This window comes from Ahaetulla prasina, chromosome 3, assembly GCF_028640845.1.
Source record: "Ahaetulla prasina isolate Xishuangbanna chromosome 3, ASM2864084v1, whole genome shotgun sequence".
Taxonomy (NCBI): domain Eukaryota; kingdom Metazoa; phylum Chordata; class Lepidosauria; order Squamata; family Colubridae; genus Ahaetulla; species Ahaetulla prasina.
The window spans coordinates 48,762,881-48,788,681 of record NC_080541.1 but is presented as its reverse complement, the minus strand read 5'-3'; the positions used below and the strand labels follow the sequence as shown (position 1 = coordinate 48,788,681).

At 40.7% G+C, this 25,801-nt stretch overlaps 1 protein-coding gene across 1 annotated transcript in view; it reads left to right on the top strand.

Moving 5' to 3' along the window:
- The window catches only part of RP1 (RP1 axonemal microtubule associated), a 255,964-nt gene that overhangs the window by 195,470 nt on the left and 34,693 nt on the right, over window positions 1–25,801 (top strand). Inside the window, exons 44-48 of the mRNA XM_058177836.1 lie at window positions 11,148–11,299; window positions 18,367–18,619; window positions 19,942–20,180; window positions 20,285–20,411; window positions 23,636–23,784. Coding sequence (XP_058033819.1) covers window positions 11,148–11,299; window positions 18,367–18,619; window positions 19,942–20,180; window positions 20,285–20,411; window positions 23,636–23,784 — 920 coding nt within the window. The remainder of the gene's footprint in view (window positions 1–11,147; window positions 11,300–18,366; window positions 18,620–19,941; window positions 20,181–20,284; window positions 20,412–23,635; window positions 23,785–25,801) is intronic.

Sequence of the window (25,801 nt, the reverse complement as noted above, 5' to 3'; positions counted from 1 at the left end):
TAGCTGCTATTTCTATTATAATAAATGGTAAATTGCAATGTCCTGTACTGTATTAAAAAAGAGGCAGATGTCATAGTTATGTGTATGTTCAAGAACCTTAGAAATATCATTAAGGCTAATTTTGTCTAAATGTATCAAGCACATTTTCCCCTCTTGAAAACAGGTGTGATGTTCAAGCTGGTACTCAAACTTGTAGAGCTGAATTGTGTTACAAATTAAATCTCATGTCCCAGATTTCAGCTAGGCAGCTATGTTCTTTTTTCTTAAATAGAATAAAAAGGTACCTGGTTTCTAACAACTATATATCAGTTATGGTCTAACAGAATCATTTAATCAGATGAGATAAATGTACTTGCAAATCTCTTCCCGGTCCTGTTATATTTTTCTTTATTTCATGTAAGAATGAGTAGCCTTTTTCTTTCTTTTTTTCTTTAAATAACCTTCTTTCTAGTTAAAGGCCACAGGAAATCTGGCTGATAAAATTATAGGGTAGTATTTTCAGGCTCTTTTTTTTTTTTTTGCACTTTTAGGGAACTGAAAGTTAAGAATGGTCATAGTGCTTCCATTTGCAGGCATTTAGGGTATTTCTTTGCCCATTAAATCACACTAGAACTAGGAAAAATTAGTTTATAGAACATAGAATAATAGAGTTAGAAGAGACTTTGGAGGTCTTCTAGTCCAACCCTCTGCTCGAGCAGGAGACCCTATTTCAGAAAATGTTGAGTTTTAAGCGAATGTAAAGCTTAAGATGTCAGTTTTGCTGCTTAAATTTTGTACCTACCCATCCATACAATAGGGGGGGAAAAGATCAAAATTATCCCCAGTCAGACTAGTGTTTCTTTAACTTTTTTTCCCTCAGGATCCTTTTAAAAATTATGGATAATATTTATCATATTACAAATTAAAAGGGTCACATTTACTGCTGCTACTGCTTCTCACAACTAATTAATGGGATTTTAATATTGTAAATATTAATTTTTCAACATTGGTTGGCAAATAATTTTAACTTCACAGACCCCAAGGAGTGATTGGGGGACAGTGAAACAATGTCTATAGAATTTTGAGAAGTTGCAATTGGAGCTGTAGGTGATTACAAATAGTCTGTGGGACCATAGATTCCCATTAGACCCATCATTAGTTGCTTAGTTGGGAATAATTCCCAACTAATCTTCAAAATTCCTGTTTTATTGCAGATACTTGCATAGAGGATACAATTAATTTATAACTGTGACTCTTATTTTGATATCATATTTCCTTGTCCTGTCATGATATATGATGCCATTATCTAACAAATAAACAAATAAAAACCTCTGATTTTATTAATCCAGTCTATAGCCAGAAAAGGGTCTCTATTCAAAAAGAAAGTAATAGCAGGCCTAAGGGGGTCTCAGAGTTACCAGAAGTCCAAAAAAAGGGACCAATGTAGTCCCAAAATGCATAGTAAGGATTCTATATGCTCAGCTATCTTAAGGTTATCTTGTGTGCCACTTGCACCCATTCCTAGATTGAAAGGTTCTGCTCAAGATCACTTCCTGGTTAGATTATTACAATGCACTCAGGAACTACTGCTGTACATGCATTTTGGGATGCCTTATGAGCCATGGTGGTGCAGTGGTTAGACTGCAGTACTGCAGGCTACTTCTGCTGACTGCCGGCTGCCTACAATTTGGCAGCTCAAATCTCACCATGTTCAAGGTTAACTCAACCTTCCATCCTTCCGAGGTGGGTGAAATGAAGACCCAAATTGTTGGGGGCAATATGCTGACTCTTTAAACTGCTTAGAGAGGGCTGTAACACACTGTAAAGTGGTTCTATTACTATTGCTTACTGCTGTGTGAACTGCACTGGATGCCAGCAGGTTTCTGGGATCAATTCAAGTTGCTGTTTGTTACTGGATCTGATTATTTACAAGCCTGCTTTTTCTTATTTATTTATTTATTTATTTATTTATTTATTATATTTGTATACCGCCCTTCTCCCGAAGGACTCAGGGCGGTTCACAGCCAATAAAAAACACAATACATAGAATACAAATTAAAAACTATATAAAAAACTGATTCAATAACGGCCTAAAAATTTAGATACAATTTAAAACCCCATTTAAAACCCCCAATTAAAACCCATAAATTTAAAAAACTAACCCAGTCCTGCGCAGATGAATAAATGCGTTTTAAGCTCGCGACGAAAGGTTCGGAGGTCCGGAAGTTGACGGAGTCCCGGGGGGAGTTCGTTCCAGAGGGCAGGAGCCCCCACAGAGAAGGCCCTTCCCCTGGGCGTCGCCAGACGACACTGTCGCGCCAACGGCACCCTGAGGAGTCCCTCTCTGTGAGAGCGCACGGGTCGGTGGGAAGTATTCGGTAGCAGTAGGCGGTCCCGTAAATAGCCCGGCCCTATGCCATGGAGCGCTTTGAAGACGTTCACCAGAACCTTGAAGCGCACCCGGAAGGCCACAGGTAGCCAGTGCAGTCTGCGCAGGATAGGTGTCACGCGGGAGCCACGAGGGGCTCCCTCTATCACCCGCGCAGCCGCGTTCTGGACTAACTGAAGCCTCCGGATGCCCCTCAAGGGGAGCCCCATGTAGAGAGCATTGCAGTAATCCAGACGAGATGTCACAAGGGCGTGAGTGACTGTGCACAAGGCATCCCGGTCTAGAAAGGGGCGCAACTGGCGCACCAGGCGAACCTGGTGGAAAGCTCTCCTGGAGACGGCCGTCAGGTGGTCTTCAAAAGACAGCCGTTCATCCAGGAGAACGCCCAAGTTGCGCACCCTCTCCATCGGGGCCAATGACTCGCTCCCAACAGTCAGCTGTGGACTCAGCTGACTGTACCGGGATGCCGGCATCCACAGCCACTCCGTCTTGGAGGGATTGAGCTTGAGCCTGTTTCTCCCCATCCAGACCCGTACGGCTTCCAAACACCGGGACAGCACTTGATAGCTTCATTGGGGTGGCCCGTGTGGAAAAGTACAGCTGGGTGTCATCAGCGACAGCTGGTACCTCACACCGAAGCCACTGATGATCTCACCCAGCGGCTTCATATAGATGTTGAACAGAAGGCGAGAGAATCGACCCTGCGGCACCCCACAAGTGAGGCGCGCGGTGACCTCTGCCCCCCCGTCAACACCGTCTGCGACCGGTCGGAGAGATAGGAGGAGAACCACCGATAAACGGTGCCTCTCACTCCCAGTCCCCCCAACCGGCGCAGCAGGATACCATGGTCGATGGTATCAAAAGCCGCTGAGAGGTCTAATAGGACCAGGGCAGAGGAACAACCCCTATCCCTGGCCCTCCAGAGATCATCCACCAATGCGACCAAAGCCGTCTCAGTGCTGTAACCGGGCCGGAAGCCGGACTGGAACGGGTCTAGATAGACAGTTTCCTCCAGGTGGAGGGGAAACTGATATGCCACCATACTCTCTACAACCTTCGCCGCGAAGCGAAGGTTGGAGACCGGACGATAATTACCTAAAATAGCCGGGTCCAGGGAAGGCTTCTTGAGGAGGGGCCTCACCACCGCCTCTTTCAAGGCGGCGGGAAAGACTCCCTCCAACAAGGAAGCACTTGTAATCGCCTGGAGCCAGCCTCGTGGCCAGGACCAGCCAGGAGGGGCACGGGTCCAGTAAACACGTGGTGGCATTCAGTCTACCCAACAACCTGTCCATGTCCTCGGGAGCCACAGGGTCAAACTCATCCCAGACAATATCACCAAGACCGCCCTCAGACGCCCCGTCCGAATCGCCACAATTTTGGTCCAGACCGTCCCGAAGCTGAAAGATTTTATCGTATAGATAACCGTTAAACTCCTCAGCACGTCCCTGTAACGGGTCATCCCGCTCCCCCTGGTGAAGGAGGGAGCGGGTCACCCGAAACAGGGCAGCTGGGCGGTTATCTGCCGACGCAATGAGGGAGGAGGCGTAGCAACGCCTCGCTTCCCTCAGTGCCACTAGGTAGGTCCTAGTATAGGATCTAACTAGTGTCCGATCAGCCTCTGAGCGGCTGGACCTCCAAGAACTCTCCAGGCGTCTTCTCCGGCGTTTCATCCCCCTCAGCTCCTCGGAGAACCAAGGAGCCGGTTGGGATCTGCGCCGGGTCAGAGGCCGCAGAGGCACGACACGGTCTAAAGCCCTGGCCGCAGCCCGTTCCCAGGCTGTGGCTAGTTCCTCTGCCGTGCCGTGAGCCAGACCCTCAGGAAGTGGCCCAAGCTCCATCCGGAACCTCTCCGGGTCCATCAGGCGCCTGGGACGGTACCAACGTAATGGTTCCGTCTCCCTGCGGTGTTGGGTAGCGGTCAGAAGGTCTAGGCGAAGGAGCGAGTGATCTGACCATGACAAAGGTTCCATGACTATATCTCTCAAGTCCAGATCCTTCAACCACTGACCAGAGATAAAAATCAGGTCCAGTGTGCCTCCCCCGATGTGAGTGGGGCCATCCACTACTTAAGTCAGGTCCAGGGCCGTCATGGAAGCCATGAACTCCCGAGCTACTGTCGATGACGAGCCGGCAGATGGCAAGTTAAAGTCCCCCATGACTAAAAGTCTGGGGGTCTCCACTGCCACCCCAGCAAGCACCTCCAGGAGCTCGGGCAGGGCGGCTGTCACGCAGCAAGGAGCCAGGTACGTGACCAGCAAGCCCATCTGACACCTATGACCCCACCTCACAAAGAGGGATTCACACCCGGCAATCTGAGGTACGGTGGTCCCCCTCGGCTCTAGACTCTCTTTAATAACAACCGCCACCCCCCCACCCCTACCCTGGGCCCTCGGCTGATGGAATGCACGGAAACCCGGTGGGCACATCTCGACCAGGGGCACGCCCCCTTCAGTGCCCAACCAGGTCTCCGTAACGCCTATAATATCCGCGGCACCCCCCTGAATCAGATCATGTATTAGGGGGGCCTTATTGGCCACGGACCGTGCGTTGCATAACATCAGACGAAGGCCCAGGCTCTGAGGGTCTTGACCATCCGGGGAACGGGAGAAGGGAGGGGGATCGGGGCGCGCGATCGCCTGCAGACATCGAGCGCGCGCCCCCCCAGAACGATACGGTCCCCCCCTTCCGCCATATCTGCCCCTCCCACTTACCGTGCAAATGGAACCACCCTCACCAAAAGGAACGCAATCCCCCATAACCTCCGAACCCATTACAGAACCGCCACGAGCACGCTGCAAGGACTGGCTCCCCACCCGCGGGCTACTCCCAATACCCGCCCTAACCCTCCCACCCCTCCCGACGGGTTCTCTCCCCTACCCGTGAATCCCTCCCTCCCAACCCTTAAAATCCCCCTTAAAACTCCCCTTAAAAAATCTCTTAAAACAGCTAATTAAAAAGCCCCTAAGCCTCCTATTTTTAGCATGCCACCTCTCAGGGCTCCAAAGCCCGTCCTCAAGGTGGGCCCTCGATAGTATGGAGGGCCAAACCCGCGAGAGAGGGGCATCTCGCAGGGCAAGAAGGTCAGCCGCCGTAAACGTTCGCATCACCAAGAAAGTCCGGCAGGAGGCCCATCCTGGGCCGGTCAAGATGGTAACAGATGATACAGTGACCACAACCAGTCTGTCCGTCAGTCCTGATGGGAAGCAGTCAATAGTGATCCTCGTGGAGTAGAGGACAAAACCACTCATTCAGTCAGTTCGCCACCCCCTATAAATAGTCAGGGGTGGACTAAGGAAGAAGGAGGGGGGGCGGACCGATGGTAGAGATGTTAAACAGGCCGTCCGCCGCCTTGAAGCGCCGAGGCAGGCCGCCGCCACCGGCCACCTCCGCCCGGCCGTCACCGCCGAAAGCGTCCCATCGCCGCCGCATGAGGCCACCGACGTCCCCCCCATCTAGGAAGGGACACCAGTCACTCCACGCCCGCACCAGACGAAGAAGCCAGGCCGCCACCGCCGCCAGCAAGCCAACAAGGCCGACGGGGGCCCGATAGGCCCTCCAGATCTCCATTGGGCGCAACTCCTCCGGGGCTCCTCCCCTCGCCCCCGAAGTCGCCCATCATCCATCTTCCTCCACGACTGAAGCCTCCTCCATCAGGGCGGGGATCTAAGGGGGCCCAAGGTGTCAGAGGCCCCCGCCGCCGCTGCCGCCGCCGCCAGAATGCTAAAAAGGGCCGGCGGCAGCCCGGCAAGCCGCAGGCCGCCCAGTAAGCCGCCCGGCTAGCTGCCAGGGCCGCCACTGCTTCCTCCCACGGGCGGGGTCCAAGGGGGCCCTGAACATCAGAGACCCCCTGTCGCCGTCGCTGCCGCCGCCGCCGCCGCCAGACCACCGAAAAGGCCGGCGGCAAGCCGCCAGGATCACCGCTGCAGCAGGACACTCCGGGGCTCCTCCCAACGCCCCCCGAAGTCGTCCTGCACCAAGTCACCCCTCCTCCGGGTGACTGGATGTTCTTCCATCAGGGCGGGGGCCCAAGATGTCACCAAGGCCCCCCCCCCAGAACCGGACAAGGCCCGAAAAGGCCCACCGCCGCTCCCCCGATCAGCAGGGCGGCACCATCTTGGACATGCTCAGTAGGCATGATGATGATTCTCAGTAGGCATGATGATGATTCTAATGATTATGCTTGTTCCACCAGTTCTGGCCTAATGGGCATGCTCTGGGACCCTTTTGGAAACAATGTCAACTAGTGGTACCCAAGAAGTATGCCTTCATTGTCATGGCACATCCTTTGGAACAGCCTTTTCTCCCCTCCAAAAAATGTGGATATTTCCCTCCTCACAGACACACAAGCCCATTGCTGGCATTCTAGAAGGTCTTGAACACCTGACTTTTCTTTCAGAAGCCAGGAGTTTATTTTGGAGCCTATTTTGTGTGTTTGTTTTTATGTCACAAGACAGTTTGTGAGGAGCTTTGGTCATTTTTAATTATGTCTTGCCTTATGATTTTTACATTATGTTATTTTATGTATCCATTTTGTTTTAAACACACACCATTATTTGGTTAAGATGGGATTCTATGTAAAGTAAATAAACACAGAATAACAATGGCAAAAGATAGGGTTATGAATGACTGAGTCATCAACAACAAGCACATTACACTATTATCATATCAGTGTTCTAGAAAAAAACCCTCACCAAGTAAAACTCCGAAGCACGCGTCTTTCAAAGTTCTTTTATTAGGACAAGTAAACTGGCACATCTAAGAAAATCCGAATCTGAGAGATCTGGGTTTTCCCTCAGTAAATCAAAACCTCCAAAACCACCCCCTGACTTCTCTTTCGATCACATGCTCCAATTGCCAGCCGTCCCAGCTTGAGACATCACTCTGACCACTCCTTCTCCAGATGCAGGATCGGCCTGACCTTGACCAGCAGGAAGAATGTTATTATGTCTAATGGCAACCCCTCTACTAAATCCCCCCTCCTACTTTCCACCCCCTTCATGGATTACTGCCTTGTCGTGGCGAAGGGGCTTGCGTAGCTCAATGAAGCAATAAGCTATCCTGTGCAGGGACACTCAAGATGGACAGGTCATAACAGAGAGTTCTGACAAAACGTGATCCACTGGAGAAGGAAATGGCAACCCACTCCAGTATCTTTGCCATGAAACCCCATGGACAGTACAAAACGGAAAAAAATATATGATGCCGGAAAATGAGCCCCTCAGATCGGAAGGTGTCCAACATGCTACTGGGGAAGAGCAGAAGGCTAGTACTAGTAGCGCCAGATAGAATGAAGCGACTGGGCCAAAGTTGAAAGGACTCTCAGCTGTGGATGTATCTGGTGGTGAAAGGAAAGTCCGATGCTGTAAAGATTTTTTCTCCATAGGAACCTGGACTAAGTTCCATGAATCAAGGTAAGCTGGACGTGGTCAAACAAGAGATGACAAGACTGAACATCGACATCTTAGGAATCAATGAACTAAAATGGACAGGAATGGGTGAATTGAATTCAGATGGCCATCAGGTATGCTACTGCGGGCAAGAATCCCTCAGAAGAAATGGAGTAGCCTTTCATTGTCAATAAGAGAGTAGGAAAAGCAATACTGGGATACAATCCCCAAAATGGCAGAATGATCTCAGTTCGAATCTAAGGCAAACCGTTCAATATCACAGTAGTCCAAGTCTATGCCCCAACCACAGGGGCTGAAAAGGATGAAATTGACCGGTTCTATGAAGCCCTACAGCACCTTATAGAATTAACACCAAAAAATGATGTCCTTATCATCATGGGGATTGGAATGCTAAAGTTGGAAGCCAAAAGATAGCCAGAATAACAGGCAAGTTTGGCCTTGGAGTACAAAATGAAGCAGGGCACAGGCTGATAGAATTCTGTGAAAATAATACGATAGTCATAGCAGACATTCTTTTCCAACAACCCAAGAGACAACTCTACACATGGACATCACCAGATGGTCAACACAGAAATCAGATTGATATGTGCTCTGCAGCCAAAGATGGAGAAGCTCTATATAGTCAGTAAAAACAAGATCAGGAGCTGACTGTGACTCAGATCATGAGCTTCTCCTTGCAAAATTTAAGCTTAAATTGAAGAAAGTAGGGAAAAGCACCAGGCCACTCAGGTATGAACTAAATCATATCCCTGATGAATATACAGTAGAGGTGACAAATAGATCTAAGGAATTAGATCTGATAGACAGAGTGCCTGAAAAACTATGGATGGAGGTTCGCAACATTGCACAAGAGGTAGCAACTAAAACCATCCCAAAGAAAAAGAAAGGCAAGAAAGCAAATTGGCTGTCTGAGGAAGCTTTGCAAATAGCTGAGGAAAGAAGGAAAGTGAAAGGCAAGGGAGAAAGAGAAAGATACACCCAGTTGAATGCAGAATTCCAGAAAATAGCTAGAAGAGATAATAATACATTCTTAAATGAACAGTGCAAAGAAATAGAAGAAAACAATAGTAAATCTGAGCAACAACAAAGCTAGTGGAGGAGACAGTATTCCAGCTGAGCTATTCAAAATCTTAAAAGACGATGCAGTAAAAGTGCTACACTCAATTTGTCAGCAAATTTGGAAAACTCAGCAGTGGCCACAGGATTGGAAAAGATCAGTTTACATTCTAATTCCAAAGAAAGGCAATGCCAAAGAACGTTCAAACTATTGCACCATTGCATTCATTTCACATGCTAGTAAGGTTATGCTTAAAATCCTACAAGCTAGGATCCAGCAGTATGTGGATCAAGAACTACCAGAAGTACAGGCAGGATTTCGAAGAAGCAGAGGAACTAGAGATCAAATTGCCACAAATATTCTGGATCATGGAGAAAGCTAGGGAATTCCAGAAAAACATCTACTTCTGCTTCATTGACTATGCTAAAGCCTTTGATTGTGTGGATCGCAACAAATTGTGGCAAGTTCTTAAAGAGATGGGTGTACCAGACCATCTCATTTGTCTCTTGAGAAACCTGTATGCGGGTCAAGAAGCAACAATGATAACTGGACATGGAACCACTGATTGGTTCAAAATTGGGAAAGGAATCTGGCAAGGCTGTATACTATTGCCCTGCCTATTTAACTTATATGCAGAGCACATCATGAGAAAGGCGGGGCTGGATGAATCAAAAGTTGGAATTAAGATTGCCGGGAGAAATATTAATAATCTCAGATATGCAGATGATACCACTCTAATGGCAGAAAGTGAAGAGAAGCTAAAAAGCCTCTTGATGCAGGTGAAGGAGGAGGGTGCAAAAGTTGGCTTGAAACTCAAGATTAAGAAAACTAAGATCATGGCATCTGGCCCTCTCAATTCCTGGCAGATAGATGGGGAAGAAATAGAGATAGTGACAGATTTTATTTTCTTGGACTCCAAGATCACCACAGATGGGGGCTGCAGCCAAGAAATTAAAATACACTTACTCCTGGGGAGGAAAGCTATGGCAAATCTAGACAGCGTACTAAAAAGCAGAGACACCACCCTGTCAACAAAAGTGCGTATAGTCAAGGCTATGGTTTTCCCAGTTGCAATGTATGGCTGTGAAAGTTGGACCATAAGAAAGGCTGAGCGCCAAAGAATTGAGGCCTTTGAACTCTGGTGCTGGAGAAGATTCCTGCGAGTCTTGGACTGCAAGGTGAACGAACAAGTCAGTCCTAGAGGAGATCAACCCTGACTGTTCTTTAGAAGGCCAGATCCTGCAGATGAAACTAAAATACTTTGGCCACCTAATGAGAAGCAAGGACTCACTGGAGAAGAGCCTAATGCTGGGAAAGATTGAGGGCAAAAGAAGAACGGGACAGCGAATGAGGTGGCTGGATGAAGTCACTGAAGCAGTAGGCATGAGCTTAAATGGACTCCAGAGGATGGTAGAGGATAGGAAGGCCTTGAGGAACATTGTCCATGGGGTCGCGATGGGTTGGACACAACTTTGCAACTAACAACAACTTTCCCACACATGAGAAAGTAGCAGCATGGGAGCCTCCGGCCTAGTATGACTTCCAAAGCCATACTGTACTGTATCAAGGTTGATAGCAGTCGGCTTCACACACTGTGCGAAGCCATAATAGGACTAACTTAACACAAAGTTAGCAAATTCAATAAAAATACTGAGTTTTACTCAACAAACAATTCATGGCTTAACACAATGTATGGATCAACCTGTTCATGTTAGATCTTTTTCACTGGCTTGGAAGTGCATGCTATGATTTATTGTATATGCTGATTTGAAATATGAATATGCATAACATAACGTGCATTTTCTCTGTTATCTTCTATTGGAATAGAAAAGGATGACTGAGCTGTTGAAAATTCAGATTGTTGAATTGTTTTCTAAACATTCATACCGATTTTATTTTACTATGCTAATGCTCAAGGGAGATACTTTGCTATAAGCAAAGGCACAGCAAAAGGTTTTGTGTATATTTTACAGGCAGCTTTTTTCTTTTAATTTTTAATTGTTTAAAGTCTGTCAAATATTTTCAAGTGTTACATTTTACATTTGCTTGGGGTCTTCTTTAGGTCTCCAAGCAACTCAGAATTTAATATATAACTTTAGTCTGTACATGACTGTACACAGCATGCTGGCCAAAGAATTCTAGGAGCTGAAGTCCACATATCTTAAAGTTAAAGTTGCCAAGGTTGAGACCACTGGTCAGATTTATGACCTAGCACTAAGTACTATTTAATCTATGAAAGAATATGTGAGTGATTGTTTTATCTCTTTACATGGATTCTTTTCATATGTTTTTTTCATCTGATGTTCCATTACAGAAATTACTTACTCAATCAGTGTTTATACAGGAACATTACCTGCATCTGAAACAGATGCAAATATCTTTATTACGCTATTGGGGAAGAATGGAGACTCTTACAAAAGACAACTGAAGCGCTCAAAGTCATGCCCGCAGTTTGAAAAGGGTCAGGTAAGTATGGAACACATGTAGTTATGTTTCAAAAATTTTGTAGATATTTCATTGGAATGAAGAACATCCATGTGCCAAAACACACCAACTTAGTTACAAGAGAAAAGTGTTACAGCCTCAAACTTCTGTCACTCATATCATTATGTGAAAATCAGAAAAATTCTGAAGCGCAATCCTGAACATCTGAAATCTGGTTTCCATAATTATCCCTCATTCCCAAAATGAAGGAAACAAAGACCATTTACTACACACAAAACATGTGTAATGCCATATATTAGTAGAAAATTAGGACAATGCTTAAGCTGTCACAAGTAATTAGTTATCCATCTTATTCAATCATCCAAGAACTACAATCCTGGATAAAAGGATATTTGAGAAAGTATTTTATATTATGAAACCAATCTGTTAATGTTCATACATTCAACATGTTGACATACTCATCAAAAGATTTAGTCGCTATCATATTGCAAAACTCAAGATCTTTTCCAGACAGATTTGCTTTCAATGAAAACTGATTTCTGGCTGCTTTCAATGCACACATTGCATTTACAAAAGCACCTGTAGTACAAATTCCTAAGTCACGAAATCCTCATTATCATTTTTAAAAATTTAAGTCATTAAAATGCTTTATTTTAAAAGAACTGTTAATTCTTTGAAAAAGTCCCAGTGTAAGTAACTTTTTTTAGCAATTCTAATGAAACAACTATTGTTGAGAGAGAGGTATCCATATTATACTGCTATGGTTTTAGTGAATATTGGTCTACCTATCAACACAGGATGCCATGATTGTTATAGCTATTTCCCAAATTATGACCAGCAAGGTCTAAATGCTAAACAGCAGAGATTCTAAGTAACAAATACAACATGAGTTATCTGTGTTCAGTATAATATATCCCTTTTCTGGTCACACCAAATCTAATTAACACAATGTGCTGCTGTTTGATTACAGATCTCTGATAATTAAAAATTAATGTAAAATTATCTCAGCAATTGATTTACTTTCCCAAGAGATTTCTGGAATGTCTTATATTGAAGAATTCTAAGAGGACATTTAAAAACTTTTTCAGATGCTAATTTTTATCTACTCCCTAGGACAGGTCTGCCAAACTCCCAGCCCGCAGGTCAGATACATCACGTACTGACCACTCGCACACCCGGTTTAGCAAAGGGAAAAAAAGTCCTGATACATCACATGACACACACCCCCAACAACGCGAGTTTGACACCCTTGCCCTAGGATGATGATAGGGTTTGCAAACTATTATTGATAAAATGCCCATTTCAAAACTTATGTTTATCCTTGCAAAAACCATTTGCATTTCCTTCCCTTATTTTAGAGATGTAGGTAGTTCTCAATGAACAACTATTCATTCAGCAATCAAAGTTACAATGGCACTGAATGAGAAGGACTTATGATGGACCTTCATATTTGCAGCTACTGCAGCTTGTCTATGATTATGTCATAGACTTGAAGTGTTAACTTCAAATTTGAAGTCTGAATCTCAAATTTCAAATTTTAAATGCTCTGTCTTGCACATTGGCAAAAAAAATCAAAACATAAAATACAAATTAGATAGACGTGACCTTATAGATGACCCTCACTCTGTCAAGGACCTTGGTGTACTCATTTCTAAAGATCTAAGTGCCAGAACCCACTGTAACAACATTGCCAAAAAGGCACTAAGAGTTGTTATCCTAAACTTGCGTAGCTTCTTCTCTGGTAATATTGTACTACTAACTAGAGCATACAAAACATTTGCTAGACCAATCCTTGAATACAGCTCATCTGTCTGGAACCTGCACTGCATATCGGACATAAATACAATCGAGAGAATCCAGAGATATTTCACAAGAAGAGTCCTCCACTCCTCTGCTCGCAATAAAATACCTTATGCCACCAGACTCCAAATTTTGGGCTTAGACAACTTAGATCTATGCAGACTTCAATCTGACCTAAGCATAGTACATAAAATTATCTACCACAATGTCTTACCTGTCAATGACTACTTCAGCTTCAACCACAACAATACACAAGCAAATAATAGATACAACTCAAGGTAAACCACTCCAAACTCTATTGAAGAAAATATGACTTCAGCAACAGAGTGGTCAATGCCTGGAACACACTACCTGACTCTGTAGTTTCTTCCCCAACCTCCCAAAACTTTAAGCTTAAACTGTCTACTGTTGACCTCACCCCATTCCTAAGAAGTCTGTAAGGGGCGTGCATAAGTGCAGCCATATGCCTACCATCCCTGTCCGAATATTCCTTTTTTACTCTTTTCATGTATCCAAATTATGTTTATACTTTTACCTGTTATCTTATATATGATTGACAAATAAATAAATCAAATCAAATTATGTGATCACTATTCAGACACCAGTGCAAGTTATTTGATAAAAGAAAATCAGAATTGAATTACATCATAGCAAACAAAACTGGTTTCTATCACTTGAGCTATCTTTATAGCTAACTGTTTTTATTGGTTTATTTATTTTATTTATTTATTTATTTTGTCACACAGTATATATAAGCATAACATGAAATAACTATACAATATATAAGCATATATATAAGTGTAAGTATGTAATAACTATATTAATTGGGTATAATGAAAGGAAACAATAGGACAGGAACGGTAGGCATGCTTGTGCTCTTATGCACGTCCCTTACAGACCTCTTAGGAATGGGGTGAGGTCAATAGTAGATAGTTTTTGGAGACTTCCGGTGGCTCCACGCGCATTGGAGACTGTCCTTTTGGACTGCCGCCCCCGTGATTCTGTTAAAGCTGCTCAGACAGCGCAAATCAGCTTTTCTGGCAGTTTGAAAACCTTTCCCTCAGGAGAAGAGGGAAAGGTGAGCGGCCGGGTGGGGGTAGAGCTCCCCAAGAGCTCCAGGAATAACTCCAGGAATAAACAGGGTGAGATCTCCCTGTTTAAACCTGGCAAATGCTCCAGATCCGGGAAGCTTCTGCATCTATGCAGAACAAAGCGCTCGCGACCATCTCTGCTATCAAGATGAAGATATTCTAATTACTTTAAGAGACGGAGCAGAGGCAAGAGGCAGGGTGAATGCATGTCTTAGACCTCATCTCGATTTTCAGAAGGTATTTGAGAAGAAGGAAAATGGTGGATTTGTTTAATGAGGTGTGAAAACGAAACTTAAGGAAGTCCTTGTTAACTTCGTTAGCACCTTGTTAACTCTGCTTAAATTTGATGGATTTTATACTTAAGTGAAGAAATCTTAAAGAGAAAAGCCGAAGGTTTATAGAACTGATTTACCCATTTCAAATAAGTTGCTTGAAAAGATTTGACTTTATTGTAATTTACAAAGTTAAAGCAAGATGGCTTCTAAACAAATACAGCCTGCTGATTCTAAGGGAGTTGCCTCGCTAGTTCAAATACACAAATTACAAGAGGAGCTGAAAGAATTTCTGAAGGCTCAAATTTCTGCCCGAGACAAAAAACTTAAGGAAATTGAGGAGAAATTATTGGAAATTAAAAATTCTGCTACAGTTGAGAATGAAGATTTACAAGAAGATATAAGGTCAGACTTTATGACTATGTTTGAAGTTATAAAAAAGCTGGATGGAAAAGTGTATGAGATTGATCAAATTAACTTGAATTTAAAAAATCAAATAGAGGAGCTTCAGAACAAGGTGGAGAGAGCAGATGAAGAACGGGTTTTATTACAATATAAAATAATGGAATCTGCATTCAGGGTGAGAGATTTAAAAGAAAATAAGCGAGAGAATTTAAAAAAGATATTTGCAGAAACATCGAATATTTTATGAATGAACATTTCCTTCTTTTTTGTTTCTTTTTATGGAGAACGAGAGTTGAGGTTTTAGGGGAGGGATGGGAATTTATGGATAATTAGGGTATTCTAGCTTATGATTGTCAATCATATACCTTGTATTCTGCTCTGGGAAGTCCGGGGTGGGGGTGGGGGAGGGGGTGATGGTGGGTGGGGGGAGGGGTGGGGGATGTAATGGGGAAAAATTTTATTGTAAAACTTTTTCAATTAAAAAAAGTAATAGTAGATAGTTTTTGGTTGAAGCTTTTGAGATTTTGGGAAGAGACCACAGACTCAGGTAGTATATTCCAAGTATTAACAACTCTGTTACTGAAGTCATATTTTCTGCAATCAAGATTGGAGCGGTTAACATTAAGCTTAAATCTATTGTGTATTGTTACAATTGAAGCTGAAGTAGTCTTTGACAGGAAGGACATTGCAATAGATGATTCTATGAGTTAAACTCAGGTCATGTCGAAGGCGGCAGAGTTCTAAATTTTCTAAACCCAGGATTTCAAGTCTGGTGGCATAAGGTATTTTGTTGTATTTGGAGGAGTGGAGAATTCTTCTTGTAAAATATTTCTGGACACGTTCAATTGTATTGATGTCAGAAATGTGGTATGGGTTCCAGACAGGTGAGCTGTATTCAAGAATTGGTCTATCAAATGTTTTATATGCTCTGGTTAGTAGTGTAGTGTTTTTGGAGAAGAAGCTACGCAAGATTAGGTTTACAACTCTTAAAGCTTTTTTTGCGATGTAGTTGCAGTGGGCTTTGGCACTTAGATCATTGGATAAGAAAACTCCAAGGTCTTTAATAGGGTGGGGGTCATCTGTAAGGTAATGTCCATCGAGTTTGTATTTAGTGTTTAGATTCTTTTTGCCAATATGTAAGACAGAGCATTTGCTGGTTGAGATTTGGAGTTGCCAGGTTTTTGACCATTCTGACACAAAGTCAAAGTCTTTTTGAAGGGTAGCTGTATTGTTGGTAGTGTTAAATAGTTTGATATCGTCAGCAAAGAGAACACAATTACTTTTAATATGGTCACAGAGATCATTAATGTATAATATGAAGAGTGTTGGTCCAAAAACGCTGCCTTGGGAAGGCTGCTTTTAACAGGAACAGGATTTGATAGAGCATTGCCAATTTTGACCTGTTGTGGCTCCAGCCCCCCCACCCCCGGGCTTGGCCCCCTGCCAGAGAGTGACTCAGAGAGTGAGGGGGAAGGACCATCAGGGCTCGCCTCTGCAGGGCCAGCCTCTCTGGCTCAGCTCCAGGAGCCAGAGGCAGGCCAGGTGGAGGAAGTAACAAGGTCTGTGTCTCCTGTATCTTCCCCTGCCCAGGCAATGCTCCCAAACCCAGCTGCAGAAAATCAGTCCTGGTTAGATCTCAGGTTTCGTAGACAAGAGAGGCAGGAACAACAGAAGAAGGGGTGGAGCAGGCCTAGAAAGTGCTGAGTCAGGAGCCACACCCCACAGGGTATAAAAGCAGGAGGGGCTGCTCTACTACTTCATGACGGACAAATCAAACTGACTAGAGAAAACTTGAGCTGAACTATTTGACTGAGCATTTGGCTTGGATTGCTGTTTTGTTCCTGACTTCCTGGTTTGTTCCGGTTATGAGCTTCTGGCACGCCAGCATCCAGAAAGATAAAAGAAAACCTTGGCAGACGCTCGCTGGCTTGCTGCCAGAGTTGATAGCTGCTGTGGACTAAATTCCCAGCTAACTGAGTCATTTCACTGACTGAGGCTGGGGGACAGAACATGACCACTTGTTGTCTGTTTGACAGAAAAGCTGTTATCCAATTGTGTAGAGGTCCTGAGATCCCATAGAATTTTAGTTTTAGGAGAAGTTTATCATGTACCACTGAGTCAAAAGCTTTACAGAAGTCTATGTAAATTGCATCTATTGCTTTACCTTGATCAAGATTTGTAATCCATATGTTTTTGCAGTGAAGAAGTTGTAAATTGCATGATAATTTTTTTCTGAAACCAAATTGTTTATTAGAGAGTAGGTTGTTTGTTTCTAGGTGGTTTAATGGGTTTCTAGGTGTTTAATGGGTTAAATCATGGGTGTCAAACTCATGGCATCACATTGCCGTCATATGATGTTTCACAACATTTTTCTCATTCACAAAGCTGGGTTAAGCATGGTCTGCACATGACACATTCGGACCATGGGCCTCCAGTTTGACACCTCTGGGTTAAATGAATAGGAAATGTTCTTTGCACCTAGATGAAGCAAAATTTAAATCAGAAAAGTCCATTTTAAAGAATCACTTTTGTCTTTCAGCAGCTAGCATTTCCACAAAGGGATAAATGGCATAACATAAAATTTCATTTTAGTAAATAGTGAAAACTAAAATTTCCTCCATCATGAGGAAAATCTGTTGATAACAAAGTGTGTCTTTAACAACTGTTTTCCAAATCTATGTTACTGTGATATAGGATGTGCTTAATAAGGGATCTGAAACTGGAAACGAATAAATAAAAGGAAGATTAATATTGCCAGAATTAGTATTATGCATGAGTGTATGTACTGGCACAACAGGATTTACAATTTCCATAACAAACTCAAAAGTGCTAAAATGTTCCAAATTATTTTCAGTATGTTTTTTCATGCCTATTACCTATTTTGGTCTTTTTCATATACTTGCTCATTAAGGATAGCATTTGCCATGGTAACTGATTTGTGTATGATAACTAAATATATAAAGGTAAAAATATCAGTTATTCTTTTTTTTTTCAAGAAAAATGCAATATTTCCTGAAGAGTATTGTAATCATATGAATATTTAGATTTTAAAAGATCTGATTAAAATATTTTCGATTTCTTTTCTTAAGGTTTTATTTAATTTGTCTTAATATACTACTAATCATTCATTGAAGAAAAGCCTCCTTTGAGTCAAACTTAATTTCTTGTGACAACATAGATATATTCATGCTACTGTCTTGGCAACAACAAGGAAGCATTATTATCTTTTATAATATGCCATATATTACATTTCGAAGCCCCACTGCAGGGATATTGGTTAGAGACAATGCATTTTTATTGTTGCTTAATTTTGATTTATTGCTATGTCTTAATTTTATGGTTTCCTGTGCCCTAGCTTTCAAAAGAATATCAGGAAAATGTATATAAATAGATAAATATTAATTAAATTAATATTTAATTTAATATTAATTAAATAATTGGATGCTAATTATGTTTCTATTAATATGGATTTCTTCCTAATTACCTGTTGGTAATTCCCTTCACTCCCATCTAAAAATAGATAAATATATTTGCTATCCAAGCAATTGATCTTGGGATGTTAAGCTCAGTGTTGGTGGAACACAACAACTCTGGTTATGGAGCTGGATGGTACCTTGACCAAATCTTGATACAAGAATTGGGGAAGAGTGATAGTCAGTATGTATTCTCATGCCAGCAATGGTTGGACAGTGGTGTTGGTGATGGAAAGATGAAACAAGAACTGAGGCTTCTTGGAAAAACCAATAAAGAAAGTCTGACAAAAGATGTTCATGGTAAGATATACAATAAAATGCTTTCAAGTTTCTATTTTTAATTCATCTTTGTCTTTCCTGGTTGGATCAACTGCAAAAAAGACAGGTTTATCAGAACAATATCTTTAATGCAAACTGCATATCCTTGGCATTTAGTAAAGCTGGGTAATGCAGTTATAATATTTAAGTAAAAATAGATAAGCACATGGAGAGATTAAAAAGTATAATCAATGTTTTAAATGAGATGTGGGGATTGAATGCACCATGGAGAGAGAAAAGAAAATATAGAATTCTTCATGCGTGGGACCTAAGGCTGTTGGATTTGAGGCTATTTCCTCACCTGTTCAAGCTGAGTTTTTTTCCTTTCCACCAGTCACTTTTGGGAATAGTGCTTTAAATTTTGATTAATTGAAATGATCATATTACTACTAGAAAGACAAATATTAACTCAATATTCTTATTCATTTTTAGAAGGAATAAACTCTTTGGAACATATATACCAAAAATACATTGTATTAAATACTCAAAAATCATTGTATTTGTTTGTCCCAAAGGTGTTTTTTTTCAAGAGGTAACTGGACTTTCTGCTGAAGAAGCTATTCTTCTTCAAAGAAAAACAAGAAAGTCCAGTTGCCTTTTGAAAAAAGCACCTTTGGGACAATCATGACCTGGAAGAGTGAGAATCTCTACAGACATTTCTTCTGCAGTACTATGCCAATACACACTCATATCTGAAATACTGTTTTAATTGGGATTAGATAAAACAAGGAGTGTGGCAAATAAAAGAATTCAAGTAGCAAGGGATATAGATCTGCTAGAGTGTTCTCATTGGTTAGATCCTCACAAAAGCAGCAGCTTATTAATTTGGTTACCTTAAATTTCTACATGGAGAAAATCTTTAATTCAAAGTGATGCATGGCTGAGGCAACTTTGAATTCAGGCATGGTGCCATTCATAAACATAACATTGTATTTCTATTTAGGGGGCACAGTGACAAGGACTTCCATGTCAAGGACTTCAGTTACTAGCTAAATCCTATCTTTGAATTAAAAGTTTCTATAAAATGAAAATAGTATCTTCCTCAGACACTTTTGTGAAGAAGAAAAAAGTCCCAGGACTACTAAATAATTTATCTAGGAGTGTTACATAAATTATAATAGTGTATGACTCTACAGGATAATGTAATTAAACTCTCAATTATTCCATCCATCTTATATGTGCAAAACTTCTAATTTATACTACTTATAGTCTACTATAAATTATAAATTATACTATAAACAATTAAGCATTTTTTACATTTCAGATGTAGCATCACAAACAAATTATTTCTTGTTGATTTCTAGGGACTTGGGATGTCACTGTTATAACTAGGGAAATGTCAGATAATTATGGGAACACTAAATTAATTCTGACAGTATGTGATGACAAAGGTACATCAGCTGCCGTCTTCATTCCCAAAGGATCATTTAAAAGGGCTAAAACTTACCAGACATCTTTGGAGCTAGATAAGAAATTTAATAAGATTTGCAAAATTCGCTTGGAAGTAGAAGACTCAGACAGAGAAACATGGCATTGTCATGAGGTAAAATTTAATTATGCATTAATACATAGTTTTACACAAATGTTCTTTAAAATTATAATTTACAAATCTATTCATCTATTATTTTATTTTCTTCTTTTCTATAGGTGAAACTTCAGAATAAAAAGAATAAGGAAACGTTAGAAATACCTTGCTGCCGAGATTTTCCAGATAATAAAAGATGCACAGTGGCTGAATTTCCCATTCTGATAACTGGCACCAGGTTTTTAACAGGTTTGTTACTTACCAAACACTTAAAAAAACTTCCACAAAAGCTTACAAAGGACATTTGTCTCCTATGAAATGAAAAGGAATGAAAAGAGTATAGTAAGCCAGCTTAGGCATCAATTCTTAAAATTACATACTAGATACTATGGCTGATGCCAAATAGCAGTTAGGAAAGAAGAGTAAATGTTATATTCCACTTTTAGTTAGAGGTTCTACTTTGGGGGGGAGAAAGTGCTCCAATCATTTTTTTTTTACTGAACTGGTTGAATTATGGTTCCTTCTTTGTGTAATTGCCAGAATTCTTGCCATATGCAAAGCTATTTTTCTCCAAGGAAGAAAAAAGTTGGAAAAGGATGGAAAAGCTGAAAGACTAGCAGCCTGCTGTTATAATGGGATTCTTTTTTATTGTGATTTAGATCCTTTGTTGGGTTCTCTGTTGTGGTTTGTTCTTATATTGTGTTGTCTAGAATCGATCTCCATTGTTGTAAGCCAATCTAAGTGGTGGATAAACAATTGACAGGGCAAGATGTACTTTTCATTAAAAGTTCTCTTGTGAACAAAGGGGATATGAATTGTTCTGTTTTGCTCCAATTTCCTCAATGAGGCTTACGTGTACATGTCATACATGTGTTGAAGCTTCTGTATATTTTAGAAGGCGAAAGACAGGTCATTTTGCGAGTCAAAATATGTTTTGCATAAATCTTTATCAAGGCAAAGTCTATCTTTGTATAACCCTAGCAAATTTCCTGATTACTAAGAGAGCTTGGCAACTCAATGAAAGAAACTACGAACTATAATGTAATTACTACTGGTAGCATTTAATTTGATGGGGACCTCTCCAGTAGCAAAAAGGAATGCGGTGGTTCAGTGGCTAAGATGCTGAGCTTGTCAATTGAAAGGTCAGCAGTTCAGTGGTTCAAACGGATGTGAATGCCGCGTAACGGGGTGAACTGTCGTTACTTGTCCCAGCTTCTGCCAACCAAACAGTTCGAAAACACATAAATAATGCAAGTAGAAAAATAGGGACCGCCTTTGGTAGGAAAGTAACAGCACTCTGTGCACCTTTGGCGTTTAGTCATGCTGGCCACATGACCACGGAGACATCTTTGGACAGCACTGGCTCTTCTTGAAACGGAGATGAGCAATGTCCCCTAGAGTTGGAAACAACTAGCACGTATGTGCAAGGGAAACCTTTACCTTCACCTTTTACCTCCAGTAGCAGCCACAGGGGTGAAATGCTCCCAGTTCGGACTGGCTTGCGCGATCCGGTAGCGATGGTTCAGAGGACCGGTAGCAAAAATCCCTGGTCCCGCCCCCCCTGCCTCTGCTGAGCCACATCATTAGCAGAGGGTTTTTTTTTTACTTTTAAAGGCAGATCAGCCTTTAGCTGATTTTTAATTTTTAATTTTTATTTTAATTTTTAATTTTTACTTTTAAAGGCATGTTTCAGCCAAAACATGCCTTTAAAAGTAAAAAAAAGCCTTTGAGGATCCCGCCCCTCAGCTGAAATCGGCAGAGCCTTTAAACTTAAAAAAAAAATTTAAAGGCTCCTCTGGCGATCTCACCTGAGTTCCTTATCAGCAGAACCTTAAAAAACATGTTTTCTGTAGAAAACATGTAGAAAACCTCCTTTTAAGAGATTCTAAGGCACTTACCTGATTACTGATTGAACGCATGGCTTTTTTCCCAGCCCGAAAGCCCCAGTTTCACTTTCAGCATCAGACAAAATCAATTGCTTAGCTAATCTATTTCATCACTGAGCAACTAATGCTGGCTAGCTTTGCTGGCTGAGGAACTCTGGGAACTGAAGTCCACAAACCTTAAAGTTACTAAGGTTGGAGACCCCTGATCTAAAAAATATAAATAAAATAAAATAATAAAATAAAATATTTGTGCAGTTTTCTGAGATTTGGTGTGTTTCTGTAGTGTTTCTAACTACACAAACATACAAAATCTCAGAAAGCTGTATGTGGTATTTTGTGTGTGTGTGTGTGAGAGAGAGAGTTGTGTTGTGTTGTGTTGTGTGTGTGTAAAGTGTGGAAGTTGGTTTTTGAGCTTTTTGTGGCTGTGTGAAGTGAGAAGTGCAGCTGCTTTTACATTGTGTGTGTCAGTTGTGTTGTGTTGTGTGTGTGTGTAAAGTGTGAAAGTTGGTTTTTGGTACCTCTTATTGTTTTTTATACATTGTTTATTATTTTTATTATTTATTGTTATTGGCCATGCCCACCCAGTCATCTGACCACCAAGCCACGCCCACCAGTTAAGCCACACCCACAGAACTGGTAGGGAAAATTTTTACATTTCACCCCTGAGCAGCCAGTAGTATGTTTAATATATACACATAATTCCAGTTTTATGTACAAGAAACAAATACTTGGTCTCCTCCAGTCATTTCAGCACATTAAAATGTATCCATGTAGACCAAAATCCTTTTAGGAATATTTGAAAAATCTAGATATATCCAGTCCAGAAAAGCAACCATTTAAGTGATACTATGTTCCAGTATATAAAATACTCTTATTCAGACATTGGTACAAGCTGTTCCCTGTTGCTTCAGAAAGCAGTATTACAACTGATCGACAGAAACTCCAAATCTAGACATGAAACTTAGGATAAACATATGACAATGGAGTAGATATTCTCAGGAACAGATGTGTTCCACTTTGCCTGTTGGGTTTAAGAAGGGTAATCAGATCTATAAGAAGTACTGTATCTATCCTGTGATACAGATCCTTGTATTCAGCAAGAAGGTGAACACAGCATTCAAAATCTCTTTCACATGTATGATCTGCTTTAACTGTTCCAATAGAAAAGGGTATCTGTAGCTCAAGACTGAATTGTGGAGCTCTTGGTGCTCTCTCAGCTTGGTTGTTTGCTTGCAGATGTTTTACATACCCAACTAGGTTACATCATCATGTAACATTTACTTTAATTTCTTGTTTGCTGCTGTTCTTAAACTTGTTTTAATAATTTTTGTAGCTGTGGCTCTGAGTGCTTTTTTAAATAAGAAAACAGCGAAATATTTTAATTAACAACTACTAATAAACATACTTGTACCTTTATAATATATAAAGGATATAATATATCCTTATATATATATTAAATCAATCTATCTATCTATCTATCTATCTATCTATCTATCTATCTATCTATCTATCTATCTATTTATATATCTATCTTTATAATATATTTTTATTAACTGATCTGGGGTTTGTTTGTTTTTTGGTCTTTAGTTAAACAATATATTCTATATATCTCAACGGATTCAGCCCCAAAGTCAGGCACAGACGCTGATGTGTATGTCACTTTAAAAGGGACAATGGGAGACACAGGCCGGAGAAAATTATTCAGGAATGAGCAGGGATGCTTTTCTGAAGGAAAGGTAAGTTTTTCAAATAAATAAACAAAAAAGGATATATATATGTATGTATGTATGTATGTATGTATATGTATATATATGATTTGTCCTAATTAGAAAGATATATAATAGTACTCTTTGCTAGACATCTAGAATACAAAGCTAATTGAGAATGTGATGGAGCATGAGGATGGAAATGAAACAAGGAAAATGGCCTTGAGAGAAAAATATCAGAAGACATTACAAAGAAAAAACATTTTATTTTTATTTTTATTTATTTTTATTTTGTCACAACAGTATTTATAAGCATAAGCATGAAAGTACCTTTATAATATATAAAGGATATAATATATCCTTATATATATATTAAATCAATCTATCTATCTATCTATCTATCTATCTATCTATCTATCTATCTATCTATCTATCTATTTATATATCTATCTTTATAATATATTTTTATTAACTGATCTGGGGTTTGTTTGTTTTTTGGTCTTTAGTTAAACAATATATTCTATATATCTCAACGGATTCAGCCCCAAAGTCAGGCACAGACGCTGATGTGTATGTCACTTTAAAAGGGACAATGGGAGACACAGGCCGGAGAAAATTATTCAGGAATGAGCAGGGATGCTTTTCTGAAGGAAAGGTAAGTTTTTCAAATAAATAAACAAAAAAGGATATATATATGTATGTATGTATGTATGTATGTATATGTATATATATGATTTGTCCTAATTAGAAAGATATATAATAGTACTCTTTGCTAGACATCTAGAATACAAAGCTAATTGAGAATGTGATGGAGCATGAGGATGGAAATGAAACAAGGAAAATGGCCTTGAGAGAAAAATATCAGAAGACATTACAAAAGAAAAAAACATTTTTATTTTTATTTTATTTATTTTATTTTGTCACAACAGTATTTATAAGCATAAGCATGAAAGTAACTATATAATATATAAGCACATATATAAGCATAAGTATGTAATAACTATATTTGTATATACATTCTTTGTATGTGTGTGTGTGTGTGTGTGTGTGTATATATATATATGTAGGTCTTTGGTTATTCGGATTTTCTCCCACGTAAAATTGGAAGTGTCTTGGTGACGTTTCAATGAAGTCTCATTCGTCATCTTCAGGCTTCAGCTTCGTGCTTCTGGGAGCAATGTGTGCTCGCAGCTGTTTCTTCCTTTTAGCTGCAAGCACACATTGCTCCCAGAAGCACGAAGCTGAAGCCTGAAGATGACGAATGAGACTTCGTCGAAACGTCGCCAAGACACTTCCAATTTTACACGGGAGAAAACCCGAACAACCAAAGACCTACATACAAACACCCGTGAAAACCTCAGAAAACATTAGATAGATAGATAGATAGATAGATAGATAGATAGATAGATAGATAGATAGATAGATAGATAGGCTACCTCTTGCCCATATCCTCTCATCTTCCTGGGTGACCTAAATCTACCTTTTATTAACTGGATAACAAATGAATGTACAACTGAACCAATCCATGCTACACTATACAACACCATTACAGACCTAGGTCTTGAACAACTAATAACTAATAATACAAGACTCAACAACTGCCTTGACCTCATCTTTTGCAATAACACAAACTCAGTTTATGGACTACAAATAAAAGAACCCTTTTCCAACAGTGACCACTGCATGGTAGACTTTTGTCTCAATATACACCCTCACATAAATCGTCATAATAATAGTACTCCTAACTATAATTTCAGAAAAGCCAACTATGACCTTATAAACAATGACCTCTCATATCTTGACTGGCAAAATCTATTCTCAATCTGTATCACTGCTGAAGACCACTACAGAGTTTTCCTACTTGAAATCAATAGAATCATCAAACAATACATACCACAAATCACCACCAATATAAAAAAAACAAACAAATTACCTATATCAATAAAGAAGCATCAATCCAAAAAAAAATCCCTCTGGAGAAGAAAAAAAAAGGGCCATGTAGCAAACTTCCAAAACCGCTACAGAAATATTTGCAACCAAATAAAAA